Here is a 13920-nt window from a genome sequence, read left to right on the forward strand (position 1 = left end):
ACAGGCATGGGCCACCGCGCCTGGCTTAAACTAGTGATTTTTTTTTTTTTTTTTTTTTTTTGGTTTTTCGAGACAGGGTCTCTCTGTAGCCTTGGCTGTCCTGGACTCACTTTGTCGACCAGGCTGGCCTCGAACTCACAGTGATCCGCCCGCCTCTGCCTCCCGAGTGCTGGGATTAAAGGCGTGCGCCACCACGCAACCACATGGTGGCTCAGAACCGTCTATAATGAGATCTGGTCTCTTCTTCTGGCCTTCAGGCACACATGCGGGCAGAATACTCTATACATAATAAACCAATAAACTAGTGATTTTTAAGAGTGCTCTTAGAGTGCTCTTCGCTCAGTCCTTTATGAGGTCTTCCTGAGGAAGGGGCAGTTTCATCCGGGCTGTGTCTGGCCCCGCCCGGCTTCTCCAGGGCACCCTCTGTCAGCCCACCAGACTGATCGTCAGGGACGTCCAGGTCAGCGCTCGTTCCCATCCAAACCAGCGTGGGAACCACAGCAGGACCCTGGTGTTTGCAGAGCACTTTACGGCCACAGAGCCAGGCACAGCCGTCTCGCGATAAACTCAACCATCGCAGGAACTGAAGCTAACAGCAGCCAGCAGCCCACGCCCACAGACACACCTCTTCCGCAGCAGTCAACTAAATCCCGGGAGCCTTGTTGCAGTCCGGTACCCATAGGAACAGAAAGCGGAAGGGGCGGGTCGAGGGGGCCGGCCGCTTCCGCAGAGCGCTTTCCGGCTCTGGAGCGGCGGGGCGCTCGCGGCGTGTGTCTGCGTGGCCGCTTGGGGGCGCTCTACCAAGGCTCGGTGGAGCGGGTGTGCGCGGGGGGACAGCCGGAGATCCGCTCGCCGGGCACCATGGTCCACCTCAGTGAGTGCGCGAGGGCTTCCGGGAAGGTGCGGGCTGGGGCAGCCGGGGCTAGGCGAGGCCGTTTTGCTTTTAGACTGGGTCTCACTGTGTATGTAGCCTTGACTGACCAGGGACTCGTAAAGACAAGGCAGGCTTCGAACTCACAGACAGACGTTTGCGTCTGCCTCCCCCAAACCCTGAGATTAAAGGTGTGCGTCGCCCTGCCCAGCCTCTCAGTTTGTTTGTTTGTTTTTTGGTTTTTCGAGACAGGGTTTCTCTGTGTAGCCTTGGCTGTCCTGGAGTCGCTTTGTAGACCAGGCTGGCCTCGAACTCACATTGATCCATCAGCCTCTGCCTCCCTAGTGCTGGGATTAAAGGCGGGCGCCACCACCGCCTGGCCCAACCTCTCAGTTTTTACCACAGAATAGTAGAAATCGTGTTGCAGGTGAGGCAGGCACCTAAGGGTACGACAAGGTCACGGCTTAAGTGGCAGGTACTTGTTACGTAGATTTGGGGAAAAGGAGGTAAGTCCTGTTCGGAGTGGTTAAGGGGAGTTTCGCAGAAAAGATGGTACCTAAGCTGGAAGGAATAGATTCGAAGTGCAGTAGGAGGAGGAATTGCACCTTTACCTAATATGACCTATATTAAGCGATCTGGTTTTTTTTGTCCATTTATTTCTCTACAGCAACCGTTTTCTGCAAAGCCTACCGCGGAGGCCACCTAACCATACGCCTTGCTTTGGGTGGCTGCACCAACCGGCCTTTTTACCGCATTGTGGCCGCTCACAACAAGTGTGCCAGGGATGGCCGCTTCGTGGAGCAGTTGGGCTCCTACGACCCACTGCCCAACAGTAACGGAGAAAAACTGGTTGCCCTAAACCTGGACCGGATCCGGCATTGGCTTGGCTGTGGGGCTCAACTCTCTAAGCCGATGGAGAAACTTCTGGGTAAGCCATCTCTGAGCTTAGTCAATTTAAGAGATTTTATATTGGGTCAGCTCTAGGAAAAGAACGATTTTCATCGCATCCAAGCTTCTCTGGACAGGAGTGGAAGGTGACGTGATGTAACTGCCATTTTTTAATCTGGAGAGCCTCTTTGTGGACTCCTTTAGAAGATGCCAAGTGACTGGGATTTTGTGCAAAAAAAATGAAACCAATGGTCTTTGGTGCCGCCTGTCAGTTTGCCTTATTTTTTTAAAGTGAGGAGAACGGTGTTAGGAAGTAGACAGCTTGGCAGGCCAGGAGCCTGTTTCTTACCTACGCAGTCAGGCGTTGGCCCTCAGCGCTGGAAAGCATTGGCAGGGGCAATACTATAATCAAAACGCTGTTGCTTTTTAGGTCTTTCTGGCTTTTTCCCCCTGCATCCGATGATGATCACCAATGCTGAGAGACTTCGGAGGAAGAGAGCAGAAGTCCTCTCATCACTTCAGAAAGCACCGTCAGAGCCCAGAGAAACAGAAGCAAGCTGACTTCAGCGAACACAGCTGTGGCTTTACGAGCTCAAGGCCTGCAGAACTCTGTTTTGTTTTGGGTTTGAGGGTCAATAAACGGAGTTTCCCAGTCCTCGATCTTGCGGCATATTCTGAACAGGGGTCAGACGGAGACCAGTTTTTGTCTGATGGCAGAACTGTGTGTAGGTGTCTGCTAGGCTTTCCTGCCTTATCTTCGGTGGGTACTGGGAGGTTTAGGTTTTGGGTTAAACCTGTTCACGTGGGCAGCTTTACAACCTGCCATCAGAGCCAGTTCTTTCCTGCTTCAAAGCCCTCAACCAGAATGTGCGTGTCCCAAAGGTTTTCGTTAAGACAGTCTTACTGCGGTAGAGCTTGTTATATGTGATATGTGGACCAGGCTGACCTTGAACTTGCAGCCAGCCTCTTGACTCCGCCCTCCTGAGTGCTGGGATTACAGGTTCAGCCACTATACCTGGCTCAAATATTTCTTTAATCACTTGGGATCATCCTAAAGCTCAAGAAGACAGTTGCCTTATTTATTTTTTTGTTTTGTTTTGTTTTGTTGTTGTTGTTTTGTTTTTTGCAGAGCTGAGGACCAAACCCAGGGCCTGGCTAGGCAAGCGCTCTACTACTGAGCTAAATCTCCAATCCCCAGTTGCCTTGGTCTTTGTTAGTGGGATTTATATTGATTTCTCGGCTTATGGTCTCAGGTTTACAAAGACAGTTGTAAAAGTTGTTCTGGGGCTTTAATAGCCTATCTTTTGTTTGTTTTTTGTTTTTCTGAGATAGGTTTCTCCATGTAACAACCCAGGCTGTCTTGTGTCTTTTCTTTTTTTTTTTTTTTAATCAACAACAGTTTGAAAATGTCCTTAGTTATAAAGAGAAGAAAATGCCTTTTATACTAGGCTTGCCTTGAACTTGAGACATCTACCTCTGCCTACCTAATGCTAGGAATAAAGGAGTGTGCCACCACCTTCTGAGAGTAGTTAGGAAGAAGCTAATACAAAGCCTCTCCACATAGCAAACTGTGTTGTGAAGTTGCTCATGTTTACGTATCCCAACTGTAGGTCAGTTCTACCCATGTTTACACATGGGGAGGGAAGCTGTAGCAGTTTGATGTTCAGACTCCATATACCTATCTACAAAGTCTTTTCCCACATATAATGCTGCCTATATGAAGGAAAAAAATAGGGCTTCTCCAAAGTCTATTTTAAAGATTTATTTATTTATTTATTTATTTATAATGTATACAGTGCACACCTGCAGGCCAGAAGAGGGCACCAGATCACATTATAGATGGTTATGAGCCACCATGTGGTTGCTGGGAATTGAACTCAGGACCTCTGGAAGAACAGCCAGTGCTATTAACCTCTGAGCCATCTCTCCAGCCCCCAAAGTCTACTTTAAATATCAGTGATAGAGGCCCAAGAGATGGCTCAGGGGGTAAAAGTGCTTTACCATGCTGTTCTGAGATGCTGAGTTCAAATCCTCAGAACCTGTGTAACAGCGGGACAGGAAGTATAGTCTGCAATAGTAGCATCCTACAGGGTCTGGGAGGGAGAGGCAAAGGAATCCTCAGACACTCACAGGCAGCACGGAAGATCAGATCTCTGGCCTCCATATGTGTGAACTTTAACTCACACATGAATGTGCACACATACACATCACACACAGAAGAAAGTGATAAGAGTTGCGTTTGGATATTGTGAGATTGGTATGTAAGTGACACATTGTATGAAATGAAATCTAACACCTGCTTCACCTGAACAACAATTCTATAGCTGTAGGCATGAATTACATGTCTGTCACATGCTGGATAATGTAGGTTTCAAGTTCTAGAGTAATGCTAAGGTGCCAGGAGTTTAGAGTAGCTTCCAGGGCCTGCTAGTGTTCTGGTCTGTCTTATTATCTGCGTTCTGAGAACAGCTACTAGCTAGTGTCCGTTCTGAGGTTGCTCTCTGGTGTTGCTGGGTTTCCTTCACTTGTTATGAGGGGACTTTGAAAGATGGACAGGGGCTGACTTTAGTTAGCTTTGATTTTTAGATCTGATCTGGGGAACGGGTTGAGTCAATATTATGTCCACCAAACGTGTGAGGTGACTGGAGCAACAGAGTGCGATTAATTCTGTGCTGTCAAAGATACGTCCTGTGAGATAAAAGATACTAAATGAGCTGGGGAGAGAGCTCAGAGGTTAAGGGCACTGACTGCTTTTCCAGAGGTCCTGAGTTCAATTCCCAGCAACCACATGGTGGCTCACAGCCATCTATAACATGATCTGATGCCCTTTTCTGGCCTGCGGGTGTACGTGCAGGCAGACACTGTACACACACACAAAGATATTAAACGTTGTGTTTTGCGCATTTTGTTCGATACAGGCTTTTTCCTGCAGAGAAGTTATTTGAGCTTGTAGTTATTACTGCTTTGAGGATTTCCTTAAAAATGAAACATACTAACCTTTGGGTTGAGCATGTTAAATTTACCAACGCTGATACATGACCACTTGTATTATATTTTACTTATTTTGTATGTGTGTGGACGAGAAGACAACTTGATGGAGTCTGTTCCTCCACCCTATGCGTTCCGGGGGTCCTGGGGTATGGCGGCAAGTGCTAAGCATGCTCGCCAGCCCGAGTAACCGCTTTCTATTGGGAAAACTTTGGTTCTGTTACATACTTTCATGTGTCATGGAGCTTCCGCGCGGGGAACGTGGAAACAGTGCGGCTGTGGGGGGCCGGGAGAGCGTGCTTCCGCCCTTGGAGACGCCGCCGGCCCGATGCTAAGGGCGGTACTTCTCGGGCGCGAGCGAGCCCGCTTTGCGGCTGCCGTAAAGCGCGGCTGGTCCCCGCCCCTGCTGCGCCTCCTGTGACGCAGACACCCAGGGGTTTTTGGGCGGGAAAAGGCGGCGGGCGGACCTAGCGGCTGTGGGCACAGGTTCCCGGCGTTCGCCGAGCAACCTTGTCCCCGGTATGGGGCTGCTGGAGCTGTGCGAGCAGGTGTTCGGTACCACCGACCTCTACCAGGTGCTGGGCGTGCGGCGCGAGGCTTCCGATGGCGAGGTACGACGTGGCTACCGCAAGGTGTCCCTGCAAGTGCACCCCGACCGTGTAGACGAGAACCAGAAAGAGGATGCCACCCGCCGCTTCCAGGTAGGTGGGCCCTCGTTCGGACGGCCATCCGGACTTCTCCCGCTCTCGCGGGGGGCTCCCCCACTCCTGGAGCAGCGCCCAGCTGATGCTCTCGGCCTGGCGTTTTTAAGCGTTTCTAGCCGCACGGTTTCAGTGGGAGGTTCAGGGTGGCTTTTGGGTGCTCTGTGCCTGCAGATCTTGGGAAGAGTCTATGCGGTGCTGAGTGACAAGGAGCAGAGAGCAGTGTATGATGAACAGGGGACGGTGGACGAGGACTCTTCGAGCCTCAACCAAGACCGGGACTGGGATGCGTATTGGAGGTTACTCTTTAAAAAGGTAAAGGGCTTTATTGACTCTAATCCCCACCGCTCAGCCCACAAGTACAATCGCGAGGTTAAAGCAATCTTCTTTGTTGTTAGATATCGCTAGAGGACATTCAAGCCTTTGAAAAGACATACATAGGCTCGGAAGAAGAGCAAAATGATATTAAGCAGGCCTATCTGGACTTCAAGGGTGACATGGATCAGATCATGGAGTCTGTGCTTTGTGTGCAATACACAGACGAACCCAGGATAAGAAACATTATCCAACAAGCTATCGATGCCAAAGAGGTTCCGTCCTACAATGCCTTCGTCAAAGAGTCTAAGCAAAAGATGAATGCAAGGAAAAGGAGGGTAAGTGTGAATGTTGTTCCTGTCGCCGCCGCTGCCGCTTCAAAAAGGGGTCGTGGTGTAGTTCCGACGAAGGAAATAAAAGACTGCTGACCTGCAGCACTGAGCCAACTACATGATCAGGAAGTTTGCTGTGTCGTGCTGAAAATGCTTTCACTTGATGGGTTGTTTGGGAGGCCTTGTAGCTTTTCTGTGTGGAGTCTGGGTACTTAGCCCGTTGTCCTCGCCTGGGTGATGAACAGAGAAGGGCGGCAGTGACTGTGTCTTGTTAGAAGTACTGAGTGGTGGCCGGGGTGTGCTGGTGCTCATGGCGCTTGAGCCTTGAGGAAGCTAGGAAGGCCGCTTTTGAGGTCAGGCTGTGCTGTGTGGAACAGTGCTCCATTGGTTGACTAGTGTGTGGTAGGTCCCCAATTCTCCCACCCAGAAGAGAGGGAGAAAACAGATTTTTTTTTCTTATCCTGTAAATGTATGTTATTATTTGAAAAAACTAAATGGGCACGTACGGCGCTTACAGAGACCCAGGTACAATTTCCAGGGCCAAGGTTGTGTAGCTCACAACTGCCTGGTTTCTGTGTGACTGTTGTGTCTCTGCAGTCTCCGCCTGCTTTTTCTTTTTCTTTTGTTTTGTGTTTTTGTTTGTTTGTTTTGTTTTGTTTTTTCTTCAAGACAGGGTTTCTCTGTGTAGCCTTGGCTGTCCAGGACTCGCTTTGTAGACCAGGCTGGCCTCGAACTCAGAGGGATCAACCTGCCTCTGTCTCCCCAAGTGCTGGGAATTCGGGTGTGCACCACTGTGCCCTGCACCTTTTTCTTAAAGCACATATGAGGTGGGTCTTTGTGTCCCCATTCCGAGAACACAAGGTTGCAGAGAATTGAGGATTGGGACTTGTGATTTTTTTTTTCATACCCCTATTAAACCAGGGTTGGTGGGGATGATGGCCAGAGAATTCAAGGTAGCAGACATCTCTTTGTATGCTCTTTGGAAAAGTTACCTTCACTTGCTGTTAAAGCAACAGTTGCTTCATCTTGGCTGTCAGAATTAGAGCTCCGCAGGGGAGCAGGCAATTTAAGATTTTAGGTGTCTGGTGGGTAGTTGAGTTGGCTTGTTATGTGGCTCAAGTGGATGGAGTTTTTAGATAGAAAAACATGCAAAGAGAACAACTGACCTTTGTGTTTGGGTGAGGGCCTGCTTTACGGAGAAAAGACTGCCATGTCTGTTGTTCTCAGGGAAGACGTGAGAAGATACCAAAGTCATTTTGTTACAGGGCTGCATCTGTGTAGAGTCATACCCACTGCATGCTAATCAATCTTAGTAGGTAAAACTGAGAACAGCTGCATTCTATCAGGATTTTAGTTTGAGAAACTGAAGAGTTTGAGAGAAAATGAGAGCTTGAAAGCTGTCTCACCAGTGTAAGGGACTAAGGGATGCTGAATTTTAAGAGATGAGAATAAAACAAAACTGTTTTTGTTCTGGAATAACAAGATGCCAGCTTATTATTAATCCCAGTATTAATGGAAAGTTTCTCTACTTTAGGAAATTTTACAAGGAGTAGGGCTTCAGGTGTTCAATTTTGTTAAACGAAGGCAGCTTTGAAATCAGGTAAAGAAAAGCTGAAACTGAATTTGCTAGTGTTTTTTCTAAGAAAACATTTAAAATTTGTGTGTGTGTGTGTGTTAGCATGTTTGTGTTTGTGCCTGCGTGAGTGTAGGTGCCCACGGAGATCAGGAGAGGCAGTTGAGTCCCAGGAGCTGGAGTGACAGATGCCCGATGTGGGTGTTGGGGGTGTGCTCTGAAAGAGCAGGAAGTGCTGCCAACCGCTGAGCTGGGTAACCAGCTCCAGAGAAAGCCTGTACGTCACTGCAGCTCCCAAGGCTGGTGCCAGTGCCCCGTATAAAATGGGGTTTCAGATGAAGACCCCGAAGTGCTGGCTGGCATCCCTTTTGAAGCTATCCCTGCCTCTGTGACCTTTCCAGTTCACCTAGGTTGTCTTCCTTTGTGTCACGCTATGGTTTGTGATGCCAAAGTACTTGTGCTCTCTAGGAATAAAACAGAGGGGCGTATTGGAACCAGACTGCTTGCCCTGGGCAGTGTTTGAAAACCATGTGTAATTTTATTTATATAACAACAGTTATGGAAGGGGCCTTAATATTTTCTTTATGGTGGGGGGGAGAGGGAGAAAGTATATTTCTGTCATTTCTTGGTTGCCATGGAGTCTGATGAAAGTTTCTGTTCAGGCTCAGGAAGAGGCTAAAGAAGCAGAGCGGAGCAGAAAAGAGCTGGGGCTGGAGGAAGGAGTGGATGGCCTGAAAGCACTCATCCAGGTAAACACAGCAGGCTCCTCCCACAGGCCCCTCCCACAGGCCCCTCCCACAGGCCCCTCCCACAGGCCCGCACTGGATGCCGTGGGAAATGTATTCCGGTGTTGTTTCTTTCTTTTAGGGTACAATTACACATCTTTTTGGGTTTTGAGAATGTACACTTCAGTAATTTCACCCCTCCAAGTTGTACAGCTGTCACCAGTGATTCTGGAAAAATGTTCCACTGCAGAGGCTGCCCAGGCCCATTGGTAGTCACTGGTGTGCTTTCCTTACCCCACCCCCTCACAGCTGTGAAATGCTCTGTCTCAGTGGACAGTTGTTGCATTTTGAAAGCTGTGTTTTAACTTCTCAAACAGAGCAGACAAAAAGACCGGCAAAAGGAAATGGACAATTTTCTGGCTCAGATGGAAGCAAAATACTGCAAGCCTTCCAAAGGAGGGAAAAGAACGGCTCTCAAAAAGGAAAAGAAATAATGTAATAGAATTTTTCTCTTGTTGGGTCCTTCTGTGTCAGTGGTGCTGTGTTAGACAGGGTGAAGGCAGCCATTAACCTGACTGTGAGAGAAGTTGTGTGTCCTGCCTAAAGCACACGGATCACCTAAGTAAGCCAAGCAGGAGTCATCAGCCTGATCTGTAGCATTTCTTAAACTCACCTGACACTGTGTGAGGGTTTCGTGTGAAGATGTGTGCGGTGGTGGTTGGGAGGGTGGACTTGACATCTGCTTCCATGGGCCTTCTGCCCAGGGAGCTCTCTGTAACACGGGTCTCTGGACTGCTTTCGCTGGTGTGCAGGCACTAAAGAGATGCTGTACCTATGGGCAACACCCTCAGAACACTTGCTGAACAGCTGTCTTCTAAATAAACGCTAGTGTGCTTTGGTCTTAATAATCCTACGCAAATCCTCTTTTCTTGTTCTCCTGTTAGGTTTCATCTTCTGTCCGTTAGTAGGAGATGTGGGTATTCATGTTACTGCAGATTGTTGTAAGATTGTGGCTAAATAAAGAAAGAAAGAAAAGGTCTAGTGTATTATTTAAGTGACCCCGTTGAGCTAGAAAAATGGTTTATTTATTTATTTATTTATTTTGTTTTTTTTAAGTAATTTAGTCAGCACTGCAACAGACAGGCTGGCTTCAGCACAGATGTCACAGTCCTGTCCGTGCTTGTCACTGGTAAGAGTGAGATTCAAACTCATTCAACTATACGCGTTAGGTACACCAGGGTTTTTGTGTGTCTTGATCTATTTTGTTGTTTGGTTTGTTTCAGATGAGTCTCATTGTGTAGCTCTGGGTTGCCTGGGTTTCTCTACGTAGACCTATACTCAGGTGGGTTTTTTTCTTTTTTTCAATACAGGAATTTTCTGTGTAACCTCGGCTGACCTGGAACTTGCTTTGTAGACTAGACTGGCCTTGAACTCTGCCTGCCTCTGCCTCCCAAGTAAGGATTAAAGGTGTGAGCCACCACTGCTGACTATACTTGGGTTTTTGAACATGAATACTAACTAGGTTTGAGGGGGACACACACATAAAAGGGTGAGGAACTAGGCTAAATGACCCGAGGGCACTCTGAGCCACAGGTGTTTAGAAAGGTCACTCATGTAGATCTGATGGAGTTTATTCATTGTATGGACTTGTGAGAACAGATTTTCATTTACACCTTGAATTGGTAGCTGTTCACCACACAATACATGATGTGTTTGTAGTGACTGTTCAATCCTGATTTGTAGACTAATATATTCAATGCATCATGCATGAAATGAGCCTCTGTTCCTACTGAGCATTGCAATTTAAGGTGGACACATTACATATTTAGTTTGTGATCATAAACATGTTAGAATCATTTAATTAAAATATAATTCAGTATGGGTTATTTGAAGCATCTACTTGATGGCATAAACGGGATACTTTTTAAAAAATATTTATCTTATCTATAAGGCTCTGCCTGCATGTACAACTGTAAGCCAGAAGAGGGCACCAGATCACATTATAGATGGTTGTGAGCCACCATGTGGTTGCTGGGAATTGAACTCAGGACCTCTGGAACAGCAGTCAGTAAGTACCCTTTAACCTCTAAGCCATCTCTCCAGACCCATTTGGAATAATTTTAAGTCACCTCCAATAGACAACCATTTGAATTTAGCCTCCTTGAAAGTTAGTAATGTCAAAGTGGTGTGATAACTAAGGCACTAGTCAGTAGTGCTTTAATGAGGCATACTGAAGCCATAGTTAACACCACACAATATTGCTCGTGCCCTCGAGAAGCCGGTGGTAGAGCCAAGGGAACGTGATGTTCTCCAACTCTCCTGCTCTTTGCATGGAGAGCTGGCTCAGTGGTGAAGTGCTTGTAACACAAGCATGAAGGCTGAGTTTGGATCCCCACCACTGTCATGGTGGTGACAGATGACTCCAAGTTCAGCCAGAGACCCTGTCTCGAAATGAGATGGAGAAAATGATTAGGAAGTACACCCAGGGACCTGGCCTCCACATGCACTCACATACAATTGCACAAACATGAACACAAAGGACCCTGATGTCAAGTAGAGATGTAAGGCTGTTCTAGGAAAAAGAAATTGATTAGTTTACCTTACTTTGTACCAGTGCTGATACCTTTAGTTAGCTTTTTTTTTTGTCTGAATCCAGAGCCTTTATTTTTATTTGACAATGAATAGGATTAACACATGGCCGCTCCAGTGGCCTTTGCTCACACCACCGAGAAGCAGTAGGCTTAGCAGGGTCTCCATGGCAATGCCTCCACACGGTAGCCCTGTTTTGCTTTGTTTTTGTTTGTTTGTAGCCTTGGCTGTCCTGGACTGAATTGTAGACCAGGCTGGCCTCGAACTCACAGCGATCCACCTGCCTCTGCCTCTCGAGTCCTGGGATTACAGCCATGCGCCATCATGCCTGGCCTTGTTCTTTAGAGCTACAGAGCATTAACAGTTGTGCAGCCACCAGAGCAAGCTGAACTGTCAGGGCTTAGCTGAGATGGGAACCTTGGGTTGTCTCAGGTGGAGGACAGGACCCTAAACACCTCAAAAGATGCCACTGCCTGGTTCTGAACCAAGTCCCCTCGCTAACCCACTTACAGACAATATTAGCCCTGGCCGTCTTCCTGTGGAGCCGGTCCTAGCAGAACGTTGTCTTTTTCAGAGTTGCTGTTCTTTTTCTTTTTCTTTTCTTTTCTTTTTTTTTTTTATATTTTTTATTTAATTTTAATTTATGTGTGTTGGTGTGAGGATGTCAGATCTTGGAGTTACAGACAGGGGTGAGCTGCCATGTGGGTGCTGGGAATTGAACCCAGCTCCTTTGGAAGAGCAGGCAGTGCTCTTAACCGCTGAGCCATCTCTCCAGCCCCAGAGTTGCTGTTCTTAAATCAAGACTATAATGACTCCATCAGAATACCAAATGCCCCCCAGATGAAGCCTAACCAAACATCAGTGGGCTGTGACTGTCTAGAATCTAAGGGCGGGCAGCGGGAAGACTCACCCTAAAACCTCCATCCTACCTGGGCTCAGGACTCCCCCCTGCGAGGGAGTGGGAAGGAAGGGGAGAAATAGCATGCTTTGCACAGCTTGACAATACTGCAGGGGTGGGTCCCCTGAACTGCTGGCCTCTGCAGAGCACTTAATTCCCAGACAGCTGCGTGTACAGCTTGGGCACGTAGTCATCCCACTCTGCCTGGTAGCATGTGCCACAACAGGGGCTCCCAGGTGACAGTTCTTTCGGGAAGCCCCACCTTGAACTTGCCAAGGTAGTCTCCAGGCCTGTTGCTGAGGATTGGTTTGTCACAGTTCAGTGGCCTGTCCTGCTCGTTCACCAGCTGGACATAGTGGTGGATGCCTGTGCAGCTGAGAGGCCCAGAGCCCACCTAATCTGAGAGGACCTTGCCACTGCTGATGTTATTGCCCTTTATGTTGACTGCCACAAAATGGTGCCACTTCTTTAATTTGGGGTCTTTCCTGCTAGAGGCTTCTGGGTCTGTGAGGGTGTAGTTTTCCTGGATCGAGGCCATCTCACAAAATGCTGCTAGGCCTATCCTACCCTGGGTGGGCACTGGCACTTTGCTCAGCTCATCCACCTCCACCCCGGCGTCTGCTGCTGCTCCGTCTCCTGCAGGCCCAGCGGCCCAGCCCACTGGCAGCTGTTGGCGGGCATGGCGATGGCAGGACTCAGGCCACGGTTCTGCTCTTTAAAGAGGAAGCTTGGCAGGTAAAGGCACCTACCCCTTGAGGTGATGTCCTCTGACCACATGTGCATGCCCCCCCCCCATGCACACATATAAACATAAGTAAAAATGTAATAAAGAACTTAAAGTTTAGGAATGACATTTATTTGCTGAGTATCTCTGATTGTTGGCAGCACTTTCTTCTAAAAATATGTTAAAACTAAGTGTAGTTCTCCAGAAATTAATATAAGCAGAAATATTCTGGAGCCAGTGATCTGAATCATCTGTGTGTAATCTCACTGAAATGTATAGGAATTGAACTGGTGATTGGTTACAGACAACATGAGCAGTGATTTGGGTTGGTTTTTCATTGTTTTCTTTGGGCCCAAGCTTTACTGCCCCATGGAATAGGTTAACTAAAGCTGAAAGAAGACAGTTACTGGACACAGAACAGTTGGCTGCACAGTCTTTGGCGATACTCTAGAGTGTTTCTCAGACACGTGTACCAAGATAACTCTCGATGGACCAAGCTGCTGTTTGTAGGAGCTTTGTCTCATTCGGTGCCTGAGTGCTGGTGCACGAGGCCTCGTGTGTTCGCAGTTGTCTCATTCGGTGCCTGAGTGCTGGTGCACGAGGCCTCCGTGTGTTCGCAGTCTGCTGTAGCCTTGAGGATTCTCACTTGCCCTGTGGTCACTGTCTGGTTCTAGAGGTGGGTCCACCTCTGCTTTGAGGTTTTGTAGACCCATGTGACTGAGGACCTGTCAGACACAGAAAATAACATTGGTAAACAGTCTATATTTGGTAATAAGCATCAAAAGTCATGCCTTTGGGACTTTTGCATAAATTACTATGTCGACTTTAAATCTGGAAGTATACATTCACCAAGGCATTAAAAATAAAAACTATGTTTAATCTGGGAGACAGAGGCAGGTAGATAGATCTCTGTGAGTTCGAGGTCAGCCTAGTCTACAAAGCAAGTCTATGACAGCCAAGGCTACACAACATAAACCTTGAAACCAAAAAACTGTTTAAATAGTTTACCATACTGAGAAAAATGACTATAGTCTAAGAAGTGAAAAGCATGCTGTGTGTGTGTGTGTGTGTGTGTGTGTGTGTGTGTGTGTGTGTGTGTGTGAGTGAGTTTATGTCATGTGTGCAGGTACTGCTTGGAACTGGACTTACAGGTTGCCTGACAGTGAATATTGGGAACGAAAGGTTCCTTGGAAGAACAGCAAGTGCTCTGTTTGGTTTGGTTTTCGAGACAGGGTTTCTCTGTATAGCCCTGGCTGTCCTGGACTCTCTTTGTAGACCAGGCTGGCTTCAAACTCACAAAGATCCACCTGCCTCTG

General features: G+C 47.8%; 3 protein-coding genes and 1 pseudogene across 8 annotated transcripts in view; 2 read left to right on the forward strand and 2 right to left on the reverse strand.

The window, feature by feature from the left end:
* Positions 1–723: 723 nt before the first annotated feature.
* Positions 724–2419, forward strand: MRPS16 (mitochondrial ribosomal protein S16). Its single transcript, XM_084795021.1, has 3 exons — positions 724–874; positions 1539–1799; positions 2190–2419. The coding sequence occupies exons 1-3, from the start codon at positions 862–864 to the stop codon at positions 2318–2320; spliced, it is 405 nt and encodes a 134-aa protein (XP_084651147.1). The 5' UTR covers positions 724–861; the 3' UTR covers positions 2321–2419.
* Positions 2420–5143: 2724 nt separating this feature from the next.
* On the forward strand, positions 5144–9428 carry DNAJC9 (DnaJ heat shock protein family (Hsp40) member C9). 2 transcript variants are annotated; one of them, XM_084795019.1, is made up of 5 exons: positions 5144–5448; positions 5623–5763; positions 5847–6101; positions 8331–8417; positions 8536–8720. In XM_084795019.1, the coding sequence occupies exons 1-5, from the start codon at positions 5269–5271 to the stop codon at positions 8563–8565; spliced, it is 693 nt and encodes a 230-aa protein (XP_084651145.1). In that variant the 5' UTR covers positions 5144–5268; the 3' UTR covers positions 8566–8720. The 2 variants fall into 2 exon arrangements, with proteins under 2 accessions (XP_084651145.1, XP_084651146.1); XM_084795020.1 differs by lacking the exon at positions 8536–8720 and adding an exon at positions 8771–9428 and having other exon boundaries at positions 5148–5448.
* A 1599-nt stretch (positions 9429–11027) lies between these two features.
* LOC311604844 (phosphatidylethanolamine-binding protein 1-like) lies at positions 11028–12595 on the reverse strand (annotated as a pseudogene). Its single transcript has one exon. The product of its transcript is annotated as a phosphatidylethanolamine-binding protein 1-like (transcript).
* A 119-nt stretch (positions 12596–12714) lies between these two features.
* The window catches only part of FAM149B1 (family with sequence similarity 149 member B1), a 44366-nt gene continuing 43160 nt past the window's right edge, over positions 12715–13920 (reverse strand). For all 4 annotated transcript variants that reach the window (XM_084794976.1, XM_084794975.1, XM_084794974.1 and 1 more), the window contains one exon: positions 12715–13329. In XM_084794976.1, the coding sequence (XP_084651102.1) occupies positions 13262–13329 (68 nt within the window). In that variant the 3' untranslated portion in view covers positions 12715–13261. The remainder of the gene's footprint in view (positions 13330–13920) is intronic.

This window comes from Acomys minous (genome assembly GCF_964271855.1).
Source record: "Acomys minous genome assembly, chromosome: 9".
NCBI classification, from domain to species: domain Eukaryota; kingdom Metazoa; phylum Chordata; class Mammalia; order Rodentia; family Muridae; genus Acomys; species Acomys minous.